Source organism: Schistocerca nitens, chromosome 1, assembly GCF_023898315.1.
Source record: "Schistocerca nitens isolate TAMUIC-IGC-003100 chromosome 1, iqSchNite1.1, whole genome shotgun sequence".
Classification (NCBI taxonomy): Eukaryota; Metazoa; Arthropoda; class Insecta; order Orthoptera; family Acrididae; genus Schistocerca; species Schistocerca nitens.
The window spans coordinates 911,489,733-911,510,852 of record NC_064614.1 but is presented as its reverse complement, the minus strand read 5'-3'; the positions used below and the strand labels follow the sequence as shown (position 1 = coordinate 911,510,852).

Here is a 21,120-nt window from a genome sequence, read left to right as displayed (position 1 = left end):
AACTTTAATTAGAGCATCATGTAAAAGTTTTAAGTAAACTGGTCAGAAACATTTAAATTTTTGCTAATTTCATTGCCCCTTTACGTAGTATATGTCTACAAACAATATGCACTGACCCTATGTAGCCTTGTCTATCTGAATGTTTATTAGAATGTCATGCAAAAATTTCAAGTAAATATGTCAAGAACTTTTGGAGAATTTTGCTAATAATGTTTCTCTTTGTAAATCCGAATGTTTATTAGGGCGTGTGTCTGGCAGTAAGTCCATCAATGACTTTTTGATATTTTTAGTAACATCATCAAATTACAACTTGTCTTTGTGGGGCATATAGGTTACATTACCATAGAAGGCCAGTTCATAAAGGCATCAAATGTGACTACTTTCACTTTGCTTTATAGCTATAATAAAACTACAAAATTAATCAAGTAAAATAATATAATTGTACAAAAGTATACCACAATAAGTTAAAAGTCAATCTGTAACAGGCCATGTAGTAACAATGTTACTTTGCACTTCCACTCTCTGCCTGGAGTTGATGCAGACCTCCAAGCACCATTTTAATCATTGCTTTGGTTTGAGCACTATCTTTCTTCAGTTTGTTGCTTTGTTGACACAGCAATTCCAATCTTCTGTCAATAAATTTTTGAGCTTCATCCAGTGTAAATTCCAAATAATGTCCCAAACCAATGTCTATGAACATAGTTTTTGGATCAGATACATTTGCTTGCACATAAAAGTTGCATCCCAAATTCATTTTCGCCTTAAATCCATCCTTAACCATGTCAGCCTCTTTCAGTGTTTGAATAGTGTTCTTAAGCTGAATATATTCAGCTATTTCTGTGGTAACATGATCTTGCCGTGCATGCACTTTCTTCAAGTCTTCTTTAAGAACATCATTTATGAATGCTTCGTATTTTAGCACTTTCTCTGGTAGCTGTAAATCACCTTCAAATTGCCTGAAAATAAAAAGGTTATTAATGAAATTTTGCGTGTTTCATGCTTATTCTTGTAGATACAATTAATGAGATATTGATTTATCAGAAACAGTAATAAAAGAACTGTCCAGATAACCAAGCACATAAAAGTGCCCATTTTTGGTACAACAGATGGCATATGTCCCTAGACTAATGATAGGGGGTGCTGTACCTGCCAGCCTGGATGTGGTTTCTAGACTGTTTTCCATGTACACCTAGATAAGCGCCAGCCAGTTTCCAACATTTCATATTAGATACATGATGTGCAAATACTTTGAAAAACTTCACATTTGACCTTGAGATTATGGTGGGTATGGACAGAGGGGGTACATGGAGTCTTCCCTGGGAGGATGTTGTCAAGGCCGTGTACTGGATGATGATATGACAATCAACTGAAGGAAGGCCAACGTGCAAGTTATTATCACATTTTATTGTGGACACATTGTGTGTATGTGACACACGGATTACTCTATCTCCAACATTGTTTTGTTTCGTGGTTTTTCACTTATTGTTATGTCAAGAATGTACCAATGAGTATTTGGGGAAAACTGTTGGTGCTAAACTCTATTCATCATACGAGGTGCATTCAAGTTCTAAGGCCTCCGATTTTTTTTCTCCGGACTGGAAAGAGATAGAAACATGCGCATTGTTTTAAAATGAGGCCACGTTCATTGTCAATACGTCCCAGAGATGGCAGCACCGTACGGCAGATGGAATTTTACCACCAGGGGCGAGAATGAGAACTGTTTTAAATACTTAAAATGGCGACGTTTGCCCTAATTGAACAGCGTGCAATCATTCGTTTACTGAATTTGCGTGGTGTGAAACCAATTGAAATTCATCGACAGTTGAAGGAGACGTGGTGATGGAGTTATGGATGTGTCGAAAGTGCGTTCGTGGGTGCGACAGTTTAATGAAGGCAGAACATCGTGTCACAACAAACCGAAACAACCTCGGGCTCGCACAAGCCGGTCTGACGACATGATCGAGAAAGTGGAGAGAATTGTTTTGGGGGATCGCCGAGTGTCTGTTGAACAGATCGCCTCCAGAGTTGGCATTTCTGTGGGTTCTGTGCACACAATCCTGCATGACAACCTGAAAATGCGAAAAGTGTCATCCAGGTGGGTGCCACGAATGCTGACGGACGACCACATGGCTGCCCGTGTGGCATGTTGCCAAGCAATGTTGACGCGCAACGACAGCATGAACGGGACTTTCTTTTCATCGGTTGTGAGACTGGATGAGACGTGGATGCCATTTTTCAATCCAGAAACAAAGCGCCAGTCAACTCAATGGAAGCACACAGATTCACCGCCACCAAAAAAATTTCGGGTAACCGCCAGTGCTGAAAAAATGATGGTGTCCATGTTCTGGGACAGTGAGGGCGTAATCCTTACCCATTGCATTCCAAAGGGCTCTACGGTAACAGGTGCATCCTACGAAAATGTTTTGAAGAACAAATTCCTTCCTGCACTGCAACAAAAACGTCTGGGAAGAGCTGCGCGTGTGCTGTTTCACCAAGACAACGCACCCGCACATCGAGCTAACGTTACGCAACAGTTTCGTCATGATAACAACTTTGAAGTGATTCCTCATGCTCTCTACTCACCTGACCTGGCTCCTAGTGACTTTTGGCTTTTTCCAACAATGAAAGACACTCTCCGTGGCCGCACATTCACCAGCCGTGCTGCTATTGCCTCAGCAATTTTCCAGTGGTCAAAACAGACTCCTAAAGAAGCCTTCGCCGCTGCCATGGAATCATGGCGTCAGCGTTGTGAAAAATGTGTACGTCTGCAGGGCGATTACGTCGAGAAGTAACGCCAGTTTCATCGATTTCGGGTGAGTAGTTAATTAGAAAAAAAAAAATCGGAGGCCTTAGAACTTGAATGCACCTCGTAAGAATGATCCTGATGTAAAATACACATGGACGGCAATTGGTCAACAGACATAGCACACATTCATGGGTGTTGTTATGCCACTGGACATAGACTGTGATTACGTGTTATTATGTATTTATGTTATACCACCACTACTGATTATATAACTAAACACTCCTGTACAGGAATATCACCACTTACAAACTGAGAAATGTCGATCAGTCCACTGTCACATACAAAGATTGATTTTTCTCTACACACTCATTTTACTCTCAAGTGTACAACATACGATGTCATTCCGATAAACATTATTTAAAAAAACTTGGAGAGGAATGAAACCCACATTCTTGCGTATACAAGTCACTTAGTATATCTGCTATGCTACCACAACTGTGTAGACCTGGTGAAATTTTTATAATGATATCATACCAAGTTTCTCAAATTTTGTAAAAAGAAGATGAAAACAAGCATTTCGGCATTTCATGTTTAAAGGAGAAATTGAGAGACTATTTACAAACCAAGCCGACATAGATCAATCAGAACTAGCCATAACGTCATGCAAAGAATTGTTCAGAGAAACTGACTGTACACCAGGATTTGAAATAAGAAATACATGGCTTAAGTCTTTAGCATACTGATCAGCTAAACCACTGCTATGTGATAATGCTTTTGAATGCTACAGAGTCAACTGAAGGTTAGATTGTGATACCTCCACCTCCAAAGTCGGGATCTAGGTAACCAAACTGGCCAAAGGCATTCTGGTAGCCAACTTGGCGAAACTGTCAGCAATTGCATTCCCTACAGGATCCCAATATGACCCAGGGTTCAGATGATAATGAGTAACCTCCTACTTGGAAGAGGTCAGAATGGATATTTTGAAGGTAGCACTGCTGATTAAGGATGTCTCACCTCCAAGAACAACCACGACTGAGGGCTTGAGCAATAGCCACCAATTCTGCAGAGAAAACATTGCATCTATATGGCAGGGAGCATTGTTCACTGCACCTTAGTCCAACAGACAGGTCAAGACAGAGCTGAAGACATGGTACAGACCAAGGGGGCAACAGTGATACTCCCCAATAAGAGGCAAAGTCAGAGCTCAGAGCAACAACACTGAATGTGAATGCGATTGTGGCTCTAGTCCTGGGCCTTCGTTGTGGGAGGCTGATCTCCCTATGAAGAAAATGAACACGGTAGTTCGGGTGCTCAGGAGAGCAGCAAATGTGTATCGCGTAGTTGAGCAGCAGCTATTGGCACCTGATCTGTAATGGAGGGGTCCCAGCATCCGCAAATAGCCTGTTCACAGGGCTGATCTAAAAGACACTTGTCACAAGTTGGATCTCACAATGGTGTATCGAGTCCAGCATCCACAATGCTGAAGGTGATGACAACACATACACCACACTCCCATAATCAGGATGTGGTAGGAGTAGAGCTTTGTAAAGCCATGAAAGTGTAGGGCTGTCTGCGACTCAGCCAGGCAACAAAAAGTATTAAGGTGTAACCAGTGCATTCACTTAAGTTGGTGAAGATAGGAAGCCACATCAACAGGCATCAAAGACCAGTACTGAGAAACAATAAGACTCCACCACAATAAGCAATTGGTCATGGAGGTAGATTTCTTTACGTGAATGGCCAGTATGACTGTGATTGAAGTGTACAATGTACGTCTTGGCAGCTGAAAACTGGAAGCCATGGGTGAGCACCCAGGACTACACCTTTCATGTGGCATCCTGCAGTCAGCGTTCAAAACACCCACGGTGGAGGGGCAATAGTAAACGAAAACATCATCAGCATACAGGGAGGTTGACACAGCTGGAGCTAGACCACTGATGTTTTTTTTTTGTCTCTCTGTCATCAGTCTTCTGAATGATCTGATGTGACCCACCATTCTTCTCCAGCTCAAACCATTCATCTCAGAGTAGCACTTGCAACCTACATTCTCAGTTATTTGCTGGATGTTTTCAAATCTCTGTCTACCTCTACAGTTTTCACCCCCTCTATATAATGGAAGTTATTCCCTGATGTCTTCACAGATGTTGTATCATCCTGTCCCTTCTTCTTGTCACTGTTTCCCATATATTCCAGTCTTCACCAATTCTCATTCATTTCTTACCTTACTGGTAAATGTAATTTTCAACATTCCCATCTCAAATGTTCCAATTCTCTTCTCTTCTGGTTTTCCCACAGTCCATGTTTCACAACCACACAATGCTGTGCTCCAAATGAACATTTTCATTCTTTATAGCCACTAGAAAAAGGGGGACACACGAACAGAGCCCTGCAGTAATGCATTCTCATGTATATGGTGGGGGGTACTGCGGGAAGTATCAACCTCAACCCTGAAAGTACAATGTGACAAGAAATTCTGGACAAAAATAGAGAGCATGCCCCAGAGTCCTCAATCAAGTAGGATAACAACAACGTGATGATGCCATGTGGTTTATAAGCCTTTTGCAATTCAAAGAAGACAGCAATAAGGCGTTGATGCGGGCAAAAACTGACCAAATGGCAGACCACTCATCAGTAGAATAGCATTGGCAAAAAGCACACTGGGATGGAGCCAAAAGACCCCAAGACTCAAGGTGCCAACACAACCACTGGCTCACCACACATTCGAGCAATTTGCAGAGAACATTAGTATGACTAAATGGCTGATAGCTGTCTATGTCAAGCAGTGTTTATCCTGTTTCAGTACCATGATGATCGCACTTTCACTATTGAGATGGGAACTCACCCTCACTCCAGATATGGTTGAAAATCGCAAGAATGGGACTTTGGCACTCCACTGATAGGTTTTTTAGCATGTGGCTGTGGGTTCCGTCTGGCCCTAGAGCCATGTCAGGACAAGGGGCCAGGGGACTGAGGAATTCCCACTCACTGAATAGAGCAACATAAGGCTCTAGGTGAAGTGTAATGAAAGCACTCCATCTTCAGGCCATGAGTGGCCTACTGGGACCATCCGACCGCCGTGACATCCTCAAAGGAGGATGCGGATAGGAGGGGCGTGGGGTCAGCACACTGCTCTCCCGGTCGTTATGATGGTATTCTTGACCGAAGCCACTACTATTCGGTCAAGTAGCTCCGCAATTGGCATCATGAGGCTGAGTGCACCCTGAAAAATGGCAACAGCGCATGGCAGCTGGATGGTCACCCATCCAAGTGACGGCCATGCCCAACAGCGCTTAACTTCGGTGATCTCACGGGAACCAGTGAAGTGTAATGAAAAGTTAGTAAATTTGCTCCACCCACAGTTTGAGACCACAAAATGCAGGGAGATTATCTCAGATGCAGAGGCTTGAACAGAATGCAGAGCAAAATTTTCAGTGACAGTATCTGTGTCAGTGTGGACAGCAGCATTCAGGGAGACACCAGGAACATCCTTGGGAGGATCATGCTATCGGTTCCTGTGCAGCATGAAGGGACCAAGGAGGCAGGTTATACTATAGGGTTGCATGCTGCCTTTGGTTGTGATAATATGGCATCAATGCATATTGATTCTGAATCAGCTAATGTGTGTGTGTGGGGGGGGGGGGAGGGGGGGGGGGGGTTCCAGTTCCACTAGTGCCACCAGAAACTCTGCCTCAGGTATGGAGCCATGTGGGGACCACAAGAACCACTTCCATCTTGGATATCCACATTTTGTCCCTCTTCTCCATGGATGATTTCAAAATCAGCAATGCCTCACCTAGTTTCAGGGAGAGAGGAGGAATGTGAAAATCTACAACCAGCAACCTGTGGGTGGTCTCTTGTTACAGTTGAACAAGGGAGCATCCTGAGGGACCCTTCCTGGTGAGAGATGCTGGAGGAGGGTGTTGCTTCTCTGGCTGGGGGTTGGAAATCAATGTGCCTGGAAGGGTTGGGTTGGGGGGGGGGGGGGGCAGTCAACATTCCTGAAGTGGCTATGGGGGGAAACAGTAGGAGGAAGGTCCCCAACCACTAGGGGAGTGGGTGTAGTTGAGTGGACCCAAGGGCTGGACATAGAAGGCATGAAGGGTGAGGTTACCATCACTAGAGGGGACAACAATGTTGTAGCCATAGCAAACATCGTCATATGTACAAGATGAAATGATCACATTTCTTCTTGCCCTTCTGATATAGGAGTCGGTCAAGAGTTTTGTATTCTTCGATTTTCTTTTCTCTTTGGAAGATGGCACAATCTGGTGAACAGTGGGAATGGTGCTTCCCACAGTTAACACAAGGAGAGGGAAAGGGGTGGTGGGGAGGGAAAGGGGTGGTGGGGAGGGGAGAGGAGGGGGGGGGGTGCAAGGAGCATTTGTGTGCAACTGATGTCTACAATTTCCACAAATGAGAGTGGCATTACAATGCAAAGATATGTGCCCAAATCTCATTAATTTGAAATACTGCACTGGAAGGGGAACATACATGGATACATCATGACCTTGACCTTTTCATGCAAGGAGACATCTTCTAAGATCAAGATTAAGGCCCCAATACCACTGCTTTGTCCTTTGGCCCCAACAGACATGATGGACAAAATGCACATTGTGTCAGTCCTTAACTTGTCATTGGTTAATAAAAAGAGGTTACGGTGGAGGATGATACATTGTACCAAACTGAGATTGTTATTGGGGGGGGGGGGGTGCTGGAGGCTGGAGGAATGTCATTCAGCTTGCCAAAGGCGAGGAGCAACTGAGAAGCAGATGACATTTTAATCAGAACCGAAACACTTTTCATTTTCGAAATCGCTTCCTCAAATGTACGCTCAAGTTGTTAAAAAAAAGTAATGGTTTTGTGGTCCAAAAGAAATCTCTATCGGTCCTAGAGCAAACTAAGTGTTGTAAGGAATATTTGCCCCCTGTCTCTTAGCCCTATATTCCCCCCACAGTGTAGCCAGGAAAGGAAATGTGAAACTACATCTCTCTGCATTGTAGCACTTCAGAAGAGACTGCTGGGGACTGTGTAGCTTCCAGCAGGAGAAATTCTGATCTGCTTCATCTGCAAGACATCCACACTGCTGCCACCCACTCCAAATGTGGGCTCTTCCCATGGATGTCATCTAGCCACAACAACAGCAACCTGGGTGGTTACCCTTACCTGGATTCCCGATGCCCCAACCATGACAGGTAAATACTTCTTGGTATATGTAGGGAGTTTGAGCTCAGGCATTGATAGCACAATCCCTGCACATACTTGATGGACCCCCCCCCCCCCCAAAAGGTATGGCTATTGCATTGGGTTTTGTTCTTTTGTTAGCAAGGAAGGTTACAAAGACAGGAAGGCACAAAAATGGATTGTACATCACACTCAGGGATCTTCCCTACATGATCTGCACTTCTACAAAAGTTGGAAGAGGAAGGGTAGGTCACATACAACAATGGGGACCATGCAGTGAAAGATGAAAAGTTGTAGAAAGTGCCAGAAGAAAGAAGAACAAGTGTCCAAAATCATAAACCAAATGCTAGCAAGCTGTACCAAGAAGACCACCTGACGGAAAGGCAGAGGGGAAAAAAAGAACAGTAGAAGAGCATGGAAAGGGAAATAGTGGTGTAAGGACTGGGGCCAAGTCATGGCAAAGCACATACTCACAAAAGAGATGCGATTCCCTGGGAGGCCAAAAATTGAAAGCAGTCTGTTACACATAGAAGTGGAGCAGAGACAAAAAGAGGAATCATTCTAGTGATGATATGGGCCACAAATGGGGAAATTCACTGATACAAGTCATTTTAACTATTATGGTCAGGTACCAGGGAAAGAGAATCTTGGAAACTGTGAATCTGGACAACTATTCACATGCTGTGACTATCTATGAATGCTGGTGTAGGCTGAAGTGTTTAGAGCACACTGTTCAGTGTGCATTGTCGAGCTTGGGTCTCCCCAACATGTGATTTCTAAGGGTTCCCATGTGGACCCAATGACACTGTCTATTACAACTGCAGTGGACATGGTACCATCAAGACTGGACTATGGATTAAAGGAAACATGGCACTTGATTAGATCAGTCACATTTATTCTCACACCAGCTTGACTGTTGTCTCTGGATGTGCTATCATTCAGGCCAAGGGCTGCTTGAAACTTGAACTGTGTTACTACCATCATAGGCCAGTAGGGGCAGTATTATGCCATGGAGGACATTCACTTAGGTTTCCCTCGGACCTATGGTAGTAGCTGAAGGCACCATGTCAGCTACAAACTACATGAACACTATTGTAGATCACATGCATTCCTTCATGCTTGATGTATTTCCTGATGGCTACAGCATCTTCCAGCAGGGTAACTATGTGTTAGATGGTCAGAATTGCACTACAGTGGTTTGAGGGGAAGATAAGGTACTCCTGGTGATGTCCTAGCCCCCAAATTCGCCTAATCTGAACCCTATGGAAAACATCTGCGACACGAAAGATGTGTCGGAGATGTTTTCCATTGGGTTCAAATTAGGCAAAATTGGGGGCCAGGACATCACCAGGACTTCCTTTCCTGTTCCTCAAACCACTGTAGTATGATTCCGGCCATGTAACACACAGTTACCCTGCCAGGTACCAACTCCACTAGCCCAGCATTTAAGAGAATTGTGTGACCTGTGCATGTACATCTGGTGCCACATATATCCAGAAACCTTCCAAGCACTTTCAATCCATGTCATGCACAATCAAAGGTGGACTGTGTGAGGTGTCACAAGGGTGTTATATAAGATAGGATAAACGATACAAAAATTTCACATAATACTTGACAATGAAACTTTTGTCAAAAGAATGATACAATGCAATGAGGGTGGTGATAAAACAGCATGCAACTGTAATGTGGTACATGAAAGAGTCAGTTACCTGACAAACTCATTATAACATCGCTTCTTGAAAAAAAGAATATAAAATCTAGTAATCGATATTCAGTGACAATGAAAGTGCTAATGTGCTCCTAGGATTGTAATAAGCCTGATCTTTGTCTCGTAGTATATAAGAAAAGAAATATTGTTTCTTTGTGCTCTGCTTCTCTTTCGCCTTCTTGGTTCTGATGTCCTAGCTGAAGGACGCATATTGATCATGGTCTGTAATTAATTTAACTATATGTAGTGTAATTATAATTTTTGTTAAATATATATGTCAGTATTCAGACTTCAAGAAGAATATAATAATTCCAATCCCAAAGAAAGCAGGTGTTGACAGATGTGAAAATTACCGAACTATCAGTTTAATAAGTCACAGCTGCAAAATACTAACGCCAATTATTTATAGACGAATGGAAAAACTGGTAGAAGCGGACCTCGGGGAAGATCAGTTTGGATTCCGTAGAAATGTTGGAACACGTGAGGCAATACTAACCTTACGACTTATCTTAGAAGAAAGATTAAGAAAAGGCAAACCTACGTTTCTAGCATTTGTAGACTTAGAGAAAGCTTTTGTCAATGTTAACTGGAATACTCTCTTTCAAATTCTGAAGGTGGCAGGGGTAAAATACAGGGAGCGAAAGGCTATTTACAATTTGTACAGAAACCAGATGGCAGTTATAAGAGTCGAGGGGCATGAAAGGGAAGCAGCGGTTGAGAAGGGAGTGAGACAGGGTTGTAGCCTGTCCCCGATGTTATTCAATCTGTATATTGAGCTCGCAGTACAGGAAACAAAAGAAAAATTGGGAGTAGGTATTAAAATCCATGGAGAAGAAATAAAAACGTTGAGGTTCGCTGATGACATTGTAATTCTGTCAGAGACAGCAAAGGACTTGGAAGAGCAGTTGAACGGAATGGACAGTGTCTTGAAAGGAGGATATAAGATGAACATCAACAAAAGCAAAATGAGGATAATGGAATGTAGTCAAATTAAATCGGGTGATGCTGAGGGAATTAGGTTAGGAAATGAGACACTTAAAGTAGTAAAGGAGTTTTGCTATTTAGGGAGTAAAATAACTGATGATGGTCGAAGTAGAGAGGATATAAAATGTAGACGCAATGGCAAGGAAATCGTTTCTGAAGAAGAGAAATTTGTTAACATTGAGTATAGATTTAAGTGTCAGGAAGTCGTTTCTGAAAGTATTTTTATGGAGTGTAGCCATGTATGGAAGTGAAACATGGACGATAACTAGTTTGGACAAGAAGAGAATAGAAGCTTTCGAAATGTGGTGCTACAGAAGAATGCTGAAGATTAGATGGGTAGATCAAATAACTAATGATGAAGTATTGAATAGGATTTGGGAGAAGAGAAGTTTGTGGCACAACTTGACTAGAAGAAGGGATCGGTTGGTAGGACATGTTTTGAGGCATCAAGGGATCACAAATTTAGCATTGGAGGGCAGCGTGGAGGGTAAAAATCGTAGAGGGAGACCAAGAGATGAATACACTAAGCAGATTCAGAAGGATGTAGGTTGCAGTAGGTACTGGGAGATGAAGAAGCTTGCACAGGATAGAGTAGCATGGAGAGCTGCATCAAACCAGTCTCAGGACTGAAGACCACAACAACAACAACAACAACAATTCAATGTAGCACGTATTTTTGTTAGTAGCACAAAAGTACCTTCCCTGACCCGTATTTAATTATGTAACAATTAAATGTTGCCCTGGCCATTTTGTATAAGTGCATTGTTGAAGCGACGCTATTGGTGTTAAAATGATAAAAACTTTCTTCAGAGTCATTTAATTCTGAAAGTACTGAAAGGATTTAATCTCAATAAATAGAAAACAGCATCTTATAATATTTTACATTTCATTTTAGGCTCAAGGTACAGTTTTATTAAAAACAATTATTTCAATTGTATACGCTGCCATTGCACATAGGCGGCTATAATGGAGCATCAAGCCTCACAGAGAAAAATAAATAATCAATTGAGTTTTGTGTTTAATTTGCTAATCGCGTAACATTAAAGAAAGATTATTTTTTAAATCCATCACAAGATGGATGTCTTCACGTTGGAATACATATGTGATTTCTAGTGATAGCACCCTGAGAAAAATTAGCCATGGCTTTTAACAAACACAAAAGAGATTTTTTAACAAAACATTTCATTCCAAATTTAACAGACTATTTTATTTCATTCACTTTTCAGAAAGTTACACGGTAACATGTTTAGGAAATCTCATATTAAGGAAAGTGGCTGTCTACTCTTATTTTCTAAAGTCTTGAGTTGTTCATTCATATATAAGTAAATATTCTCTAATATAACCAAAAATAATACCTACATTTTTGCAGGGTGTGTGTTTGGGCAGAGGGGCTCTTTTAAATGCATATATATATTATTCTTCTAACTGATAGCAATGCACAATTCTCCAGCCTCTTGGTTCCAGGAAGCTGCCTGGAAGAAGAAATTTAATAAACATCTAATGGATGTGTGAAGATTAACCAAGCAGGTATATGCTACATGCCATTAAAGCTGAGAAATCAAACTGCCATAACAGAACTAAAAATTCAAAGCTAACATGTAACCAGGTACTGATGAGAACTCCAGTAACACAACAGGATTTTGCAGAACTGCAGGCCATTAATTCAAGCCCTCTATCACTGTCTAGCAATGACAACAAAACTGGTATTTGAGGATAAAATGTGGCATTATCTGTGAACAATCATTGGAATCAGCTCTGTGGTAGTAGGAACTTCCACAGGCAAATGCGGTCCTGAAATAAACATCATTGGAAACTAATTCTAGATCTCACCTCAAATTCTCTTCCTCCCTCTCATGCTTACTGATGGACTATTTAGCATGTGTCTCCCTCTTTTATGGACAATTTAGAGACTTTTGTATTTCACTTAATTCTCTGCCCTTTAATTGTTTTTTAATCTCTTATAACTACCTATTGAGATTGAAGTTGTCAGTTTTTTTTAAGAAACCCTAGAAGCTTTTATGCTTTCAAAGAAAGGAAGATTAGTGTTTAATGTCCTATCAACAAAAACATCATTAGAGAAGGAGCACAAGCTTACATTTGGGGAAGGATGAGGAAGGAAATTGGCTGGTCCCTTTCAAAGGAACTATCCCAGCAACTGCATTTAGCATTTTAGGAAAACCTTTGTAAACCTAAATCTGGATGATCAGATAGGGATTTGAACATCATCCTCCCAAATGCAAGTCCAGTGTGCTAACATTGCACCATCTTGTTCTTATGCCTCCACAGCTAATCATTGATGCTACAGGGAGAATGGTGTTGTAATATTAATTCACTGTTGTTTGTTTAAAGTTAATGGTAATTTATTATATAGTAATACACAATGTATGTTTTCCTAGAGCTGAAAAGGGTTTTGCCTCTCAAGGCTTTTATATATTGTAATACACTCCTGGAAATGGAAAAAAGAACACATTGACACCGGTGTGTCAGACCCACCATACTTGCTCCGGACACTGCGAGAGGGCTGTACAAGCAATGATCACACGCACGGCACAGCGGACACACTGCGGTGTTGGCCGTCGAATGGCGCTAGCTGCGCAGCATTTGTGCACCGCCGCCGTCAGTGTCAGCCAGTTTGCCGTGGCATACGGAGCTCCATCGCAGTCTTTAACACTGGTAGCATGCCGCGACAGCGTGGACGTGAACCGTATGTGCAGTTGACGGACTTTGAGCGAGGGCGTATAGTGGGCATGCGGGAGGCCGGGTGGACGTACCGCTGAATTGCTCAACACGTGGGGCATGAGGTCTCCACAGTACATCGATGTTGTCGCCAGTGGTCGGCGGAAGGTGCACGTGCCCGTCGACCTGGGACCGGACCGCAGCGACGCACGGATGCACGCCAAGACCGTAGGATCCTACGCAGTGCCGTAGGGGACCGCACCGCCACTTCCCAGCAAATTAGGGACACTGTTGCTACTGGGGTATCGGCGAGGACCATTCGCAACCGTCTCCATGAAGCTGGGCTACGGTCCCGCACACCGTTAGGCCGTCTTCCGCTCCCGCCCCAACATCGTGCAGCCCGCCTCCAGTGGTGTCGCGACAGGCGTGAATGGAGGGACGAATGGAGACGTGTCGTCTTCAGCGATGAGAGTCGCTTCTGCCTTGGTGCCAATGATGGTCGTATGCGTGTTTGGCGCCGTGCAGGTGAGCGCCACAATCAGGACTGCATACGACCGAGGCACACAGGGCCAACACCCGGCATCATGGTGTGGGGAGCGATCTCCTACACTGGCCGTACACCACTGGTGATCGTCGAGGGGACACTGAATAGTGCACGGTACATCCAAACCGTCATCGAACCCATCGTTCTACCATTCCTAGACTGGCAAGGGAACTTGCAGTTCCAACAGGACAATGCACGTCCGCATGTATCCCGTGCCACCCAACGTGCTCTAGAAGGTGTAAGTCAACTACCCTGGCCAGCAAGATCTCCGGATCTGTCCCCCCATTGAGCATGTTTGGGACTGGATGAAGCGTCGTCTCACGCGGTCTGCACGTCCAGCACGAACGCTGGTCCAACTGAGGCGCCAGGTGGAAATGGCATGGCAAGCCGTTCCACAGGACTACATCCAGCATCTCTACGATCGTCTCCATGGGAGAATAGCAGCCTGCATTACTGCGAAAGGTGGATATACGCTGTACTAGTGCCGACATTGTGCATGCTCTGTTGCCTGTGTCTATGTGCCTGTGGTTCTGTCAGTGTGATCATGTGATGTATCTGACCCCAGGAATGTGTCAATAAAGTTTCCCCTTCCTGGGACAATGAATTCACGGTGTTCTTATTTCAATTTCCAGGAGTGTATTTTAATTTTTCTCATTCACATTAATGCACAAAAACTAATATCTGGGGATATCATTATTTTACTCTAAGTAAATTATTTGCTATGATGACTGTATGTGACAAGTTAAAACCTTGCATCAGACCACAATTCAGACATGAATCACAGCATTTTATAGGCAGTGCACTACCAACTACACAATCCATGTACACACCCCAACTGACCCTGGAGAAGTCTGCCACCAAACGACACATTAAAAACCTCTACTTAATTAAGGTGTAGAACTAGTTGCACATTGAACACAATCTTAACAAGCACTGCACACTGGAAAGAGAGAAATTCCTCTCACTAGAAGAGTAAACCATGCATCATATCAAACTATGTCCTACCTGAAAGGCATGAAAGGAATGTTATCTTGTCTAAGTGGCAGGAAGAAAGAACAACAGGGCTGAATATACTTTACATGATGCAGTTTATTCACTGTCACATCCAGCCAGTCTTCTTCCACTGAAGCATGATTCTGTGTTTGCACAATTAGCCTCTAGGGAGATTGCACACTGAATCAAAAGATTTTCAGTGCTTGTTTCCTTGGCTGCCACATCTATAATTTATGTTCCTTATTAGATCTATGCCTTGCACTCAAGGCAACTCCTACAGTTTTTTTTTTTTTTTCATTGCACGCTAGTCAGGGCATTCTGCTGGATGCAGGTGTTGTATAGATTGAAAGACACTCAGGAGAGTTGGAGTAGGTGGAAACTTTCACAACCAAAATATATCTTATCTTCTCCCAAGCACTAAATATTGTATGCAAATACCCATCTTCATAGTTGAGGGTGCTAATGTAAACCTGTGCCGTGGAACTCCACGCCGATGTAAGCCGGTTCAAAACCTGCTGGTGGATGAAATTTTCACTACTAGTACTTGCCCAGCAAGAGGATACAAAGTTCCTGATCATACGCCTTTGAACCAGTTTCCTGATTTTTAAATGAAGTGAGTTCATGTGAACTGCTGATGGTGATCCAGTCATTGGACAGAGAGCCGGGTGGTCCCTTGATGCCATTTGAGAGGAGTAGGCTTTGTGCTGTCACCGGATTTCTCCCTCTCCCTCCTATCATCATCTTCATCATCATTATCCAATGTAAACATAACACCACACTATACAAACACCCATTACGCTCATCTACACTCAACAAATACACATACTACACAACTCTCAGAATCCACAAGGAACGTAGCCATTGTGCACGGCGGAAGAAAACCCTTTCCAATTTGGTGGCTGAATGTATCCCTTGGGGTCTTCCAGCCAACAGCACTCCACAATTTGACTTTACTTTTTAGTGTGTAACTCAGCATCAAAGTTAGCAAATTCACCTGAGTGATAGATCTTCACAACCTTCAGTACTAACTGGTCCCTAAGGTAGGCTAACCTACGAAAGTTTCAAATCAAATATGAGACTTCAAAACCTCACTGAATCTCTAAAACATAAAACACTATTCCTTGTTTGCAGGTTAAGTAAATTAAACGTAAAATAAGACTGTTGATCAAATGGTGCCAGCCTAACTGCCTCCCTCATCCCACACACCAGTCTGTTAGGAAATAAACAAAAAAGCTTCAAAATGATCCAGAATAAAGAGCACCATATGGGATTCCTTGCCATAGACATTACAGTATTCATATTCATGGTAAAGATAATAACATTTAAGTCACTTCCTTGAGGAACACTTTTTCTGCTCGAATAGTGTTGTGATAACAAGGAGCAAATAAAGACATGCAGACAGCCCCAGGGTGCCCCACTCATGAAGCTGCCATAGAATATTGTGCCTCCAAATAGCATTGTATACCTGTTCTGCACAGAAAAATTTTCCATTGTTGTTGTTTGTGGTGGTGGTTTTGGTGGTGTTGGCGGCGGTGGCAGCTGTGATCTCAGTGCAAAGATTGAAAGATCGGTTTGATGTAGCTCTGCACGCTAGACAATCCTGTGCAAGCTTCATCGTTACGTAACTTCTGCAACCTACATATACTGTATTTGAGCCTGCTTACTGTAGCAGCACATCATAAGTTTCTATTCTCTTCTTGTCCAAACTGCTTATTGTCCAAATTTCTCTTCCATACAAGGTGACAATTCTGCACAAATGCCGGAGAAAAGATGTTTTAACATTTACATTTATATTCAATGTTAACAAATTTTTCTTTTACAGATATGTTTTTCTTGCTATTGCCAGTATGGATTTTATATACTACCTACTTTGCCAACTGTCAGTTATTTTGCTGCCCAAATAGCAACTCTCATTGACTAGTTTTAATGTCTAATTGCCTAATCTAATCTAAGCATCACCTAATTTGATTCAGCTATGTTCTATTATGCTTGTTATACTCACCTAACAACCAATTTTCAAGGTGCTGTCCACTCCCTTCAACTGCTCTTCCAAGCCCTTAGCCATCTCATACAGAATTACTATGTCATCAGCATTTCTTAATATTTTTACTTGTTCTCCCTGAACATTAATTCTCTTTCCACATTTCTCCTTGCTTTCCTTTACTGCTTGCTCAATGTACTGTATCACACTGGGGCTGCAGTGACTACTACTAAGCGGTGGTAGCCATCTTGCTGCTTTTCAGGAAGTGGTAGACTCCTAACCGGAGCATCCTAAGTTGGATAATGACAAAGAAGAATGGATGGTATTGTGAATGCCTGCAGGGAGACGATAGGTTTAAAGATAACAGTTCTTTATTATTCCATCATATCTGGACAATTATTTGGGTGCTCCCTCATACAGGGCATCACTCGGTTTTCATTCAGCATGACAAGTGTAGAAAACAGCCAGCAGTCTTTACACACAATTGGAATGTAGATTGCTTATATGGTGAATGCTGATTTGGTGGATGTTAGACTAAGTGGCACTGGCCAGAGTACTGGACGTGGTTCCACTGACAGAAAGGGACACCTAGCAGTGTCTTCTAGTTTTGTGGTAGAAACCAGTGATTCCGCAGTCAAATTCAGACCACTGGCTGGAGAGCAGCAGCAGGTGGTTGGTAGACAACAACAGCACTGAACACTGTGGGGATCATTTCGTGGCTCAGTGGTGACGGTGGCAGTTGCGTCATAAGTTCAGCATCTTCAAGCACAACATGACCCAGCTGTACCAGTTATGACTGTGCCTGTCTAATGTTGTTCATCTTGCAGTGATGATTGACACTGGCAGAAGACAACATAGCACTGCCATGCTGATGACCTAATCAGCTGGGTCCTCATGAAATTGACCAGCCACTGGAGTGATGACTGGCTGGCCCGAGTGAATTAAATACAGCATGTTGGACACTAACCAAGCAGAAGAAATCATATTTGTGTTTCACATGGCAGCAGTTTGAACCGGGGCCAGTTGCTGGGGTTGCTGTGTCAGGCAGGTCAGTGGCTGCGTTTACTAGCAATGACTGCACCCTTGTAAGGACTCTGTGCCATTACTGTACAGACTGGATAACAGAGGGGTTGGCTACAGTCCTGTTCATTCCTGTGTTTGAGCTCCAGTCTGTCACACAGTTTTAATCTGTCAGGAAGTTTCAACTGTTGATTGTTCACTCTAAGGTCTTTTCTGTACAGCACATTAAGGTGTTTTGGTCACATGTACAAAAGGTGCTTCTCTAGTGTGAAGAGTAAACCCCGAACTGCCACCCTCCGCAAAAAGGGAAAATGTTGCAACATCCTGTAATGTATTCAGCTGTATGGCAACATAAAATCATGGGCCTCAAACAATGCTGAAACCAGCTCTCGTCTGGAAAAGGGACTGTTGTGATACTCAGACTTCCTTAATATGACGTCCAACCAATCGCTTGCCATACGGGAATGAAAGCAGTGGAATGTGGACCCTGGCTGGTAGTGACAGCGACTGCTGCTAGGTGCTTTGCCATTGTCCAAGTGATTTAGTCAGATGGTGTTTGAAGACATTCCTGTGTCAGCACCTCTGCTATAGGTGGCCAGCTGTTTGATCTGATGGCTTTCTGCACTTGTGTTGAGCAAGTTGACAAGAGTACAGAAACAGTCATGACTGACTCTCTCTCTCTCTCTCTCTCTCATATTATCGTAGCCCAAGAGTTTAAGGCTTTCTGCTACTGGCTGGCATTTAAGTGGTTGTGCAGAGTAACACTGGCTGTTCCACTAACATATAGGCTGCCTTCAAAGATGACTTAAGAACTTTGAGAAAGATACATCAGTAGCATGGGAGATCATGCTTGTGATGCAGTTCACCCAGTCCTCGATAGTGTCTTGGTGTCCAAAAATAACCAGTTGTTGGTACAAGGTGATATTCACTCCACTGATGAACCATTTTGTTATCTCCCTTTCAGAGACTGCTCAATATAGTAGATGGTCATGGAATTTGTAGCTGTGTCAAGATGTATGTGTTGCTAGTATTGAGAATACATGGCTTCTTAAACATCATGACACGTGCTAAAACTTTATCTTCAGGGTAGGTAGATCAGCCCCATACCATTTTGGGTGGATTTAAGTCTCACACTAGGAGAAATGGTTCGGAAAAGGCATGTAGGAGCCTTTTAGTAAATGATTTTTGTGGTGCTAAGAAGTAGTACACACTGTTATCTTTTTCTTGCACAGATTTTGACTGCAACCGTTTGAAGGTTTCTACTTAAGGCAGTACAGATGACTTATTTGAAAGCATATCAACTCCTCCTTTGCTCCTATGCCCCATAAGGTTGTCTTTGCAGGGAAGGCTATAGTCCCTTAACCTAGTGTCAATTGCATCAAGTTTCATTTTAAGTTTGCTTTATGGTGTGCATGACTGTTGGCTAGCTGATAACTGGGACAGCTACCTCTTTTGCTGAAACTGTCATACAGTGTAATGTCTATAGAAAGTTGTTAGGTGGTAAAATGTCCGTTTCAAGTACACAGATTTGTTATAATAAATGCAGATTCTGTTTCAGCATTTATTAATGATGCACCCATATATACATCAATTAAAGCAAAAAGTTTTTCTCTCCACTGTGGAGCCATACATATAATTAAAAAACCTTCTAGCAAGTCTCTTGTGATGGGGTCCTGCCGTGCAGGCTCTAAGATCAGATGCCAACAGGAATTCTGACTGATCAGTGCAAAATAAACTTACAAAGAATGTTGAACAAAAAACATACAAAACTCCTTGCAGGCAACAGACTAGCTGTCAATGACACCTATTAGGAAGTCATCACATTATTTACAGCAAATCTTACTCTGTTTGAAATGAGCTTTAGAACTGGGGTATCAGTAGGTTTAAAAAGGATCCTCCCTGTACCTCAACACACATCCTGAGCATATGGATATTACATTGCAATACGAGAGCCACCTTAAAGGTTAGATTTTTCATTGTGTTTAAACCGATCCTTCCACTAAGTTGGGGAGGGAACATAGGAGACAGAGCAAAGAAGGAAGCTGAAAATCATGGCAAAGAGACGCAAGGTGGAACCCAACCGGTAAACCCGCCCGAGGGCGGGAATCAGGTGGGCGAAGTCCTTGGTCTGGGAACAGGATAGAATAGAAAGGATAAGTGAGAGAGGAACAAACAGTAATTTCATCAGAAAATCAGAAACCAGAAGCTGGGACTGCTGAACAGAAAAGGGGGGGGGGGGGGTCCCAGCTTGAACCAGGAGACTATCAACAGGGCTAGTAGGGAAGGCACCGGTGGCCAAACGGATACCACGATGGTGGACAGGATCCAGGAGGTGCACTGTGGAAGGAGCAGCCGAACCATAAACTTGACAACCATCGTCCAAGCAAGACAGCACTAGCTCCCAATAAAGGTGGAGTGGTTCGCACCCCTAGAGGTGTGGGTAAGGAAGCGAAGGACATTGAGTTTACGGAAACATCCTACCTTCAGAGGTCTGATATGAGGCAGCCAAGTAAGCTTGTTGATGAAAAGAAGACAAAGGAAATGAAATGTGGGACCACTGCTTGTTGTGCATCGAGGTAGAGCTCCGGATCGGGGTGGACCATAGTACGGCGACAGAAGTGGACCACCAGCGATTTTAAAGGAGACAATTGAAACCCGTGTGAGAGGGTCCATGCAGAGACACACCGTATAGCTCTCTGGAGCTGTCACTCTGCAGAGGCCATCGAAGAGGAACTAACCCAAATGTAGAAATCATCCACATACAGAGCAGGGGTGACCAAAGGACCGACGGATGCCACAAGTCCATCCATAGCAATGAGGAAAAGAAGTACACTCAATACGGAACCCTGTGGGATGCCACTCTCCTGGGTCCGTGGAGAACTAAAAACAGTACCAACCCGAGCCCTGAACGATCGATGGAACAGGAACTGGTGGATAAAAATCTGGAGTGGGCCCCGAAGACCCCACTCATGAAATGTAAGTAAGATGTGATGGTGCCATGCCATGTCCAAGGCCTTGCGAAGGTCGAAAAATACTGCAACCAAATGGCAGCGTTCGGAAAAAGCCTGCTGAACTGCGGATTTCAAGTGAAGTAAATGATCAATCAGAGACTGTCCCTCTCAGAAGCCACACTGGTAAGGGGACAATAGATCCTGAGATTCGAGGACCCAACTGAGGCGACAGGCTACCATCCATTCAAGTAACTTGCAAACAACGTTTGTCAGACTAATTGGCCGACATCTTTCAACAAACGGGGTTATTACCAGGCTTAAGGATGGGAACCACAA

The 21,120-nt window shown here is 43.2% G+C and overlaps 1 protein-coding gene across 4 annotated transcripts in view; it reads right to left on the bottom strand.

The window, feature by feature from the left end:
- Positions 1–370: 370 nt before the first annotated feature.
- The window catches only part of LOC126192332 (protein UXT homolog), a 32,838-nt gene continuing 12,088 nt past the window's right edge, over positions 371–21,120 (bottom strand). For all 4 annotated transcript variants that reach the window (XM_049932597.1, XM_049932594.1, XM_049932596.1 and 1 more), the window contains exons 2-3: positions 11,979–12,091; positions 371–956 (exon numbers count right to left, since the gene is read on the bottom strand). In XM_049932597.1, the coding sequence (XP_049788554.1) occupies positions 503–956; positions 11,979–12,025 (501 nt within the window). In that variant the 5' untranslated portion in view covers positions 12,026–12,091 and the 3' untranslated portion in view covers positions 371–502. The remainder of the gene's footprint in view (positions 957–11,978; positions 12,092–21,120) is intronic.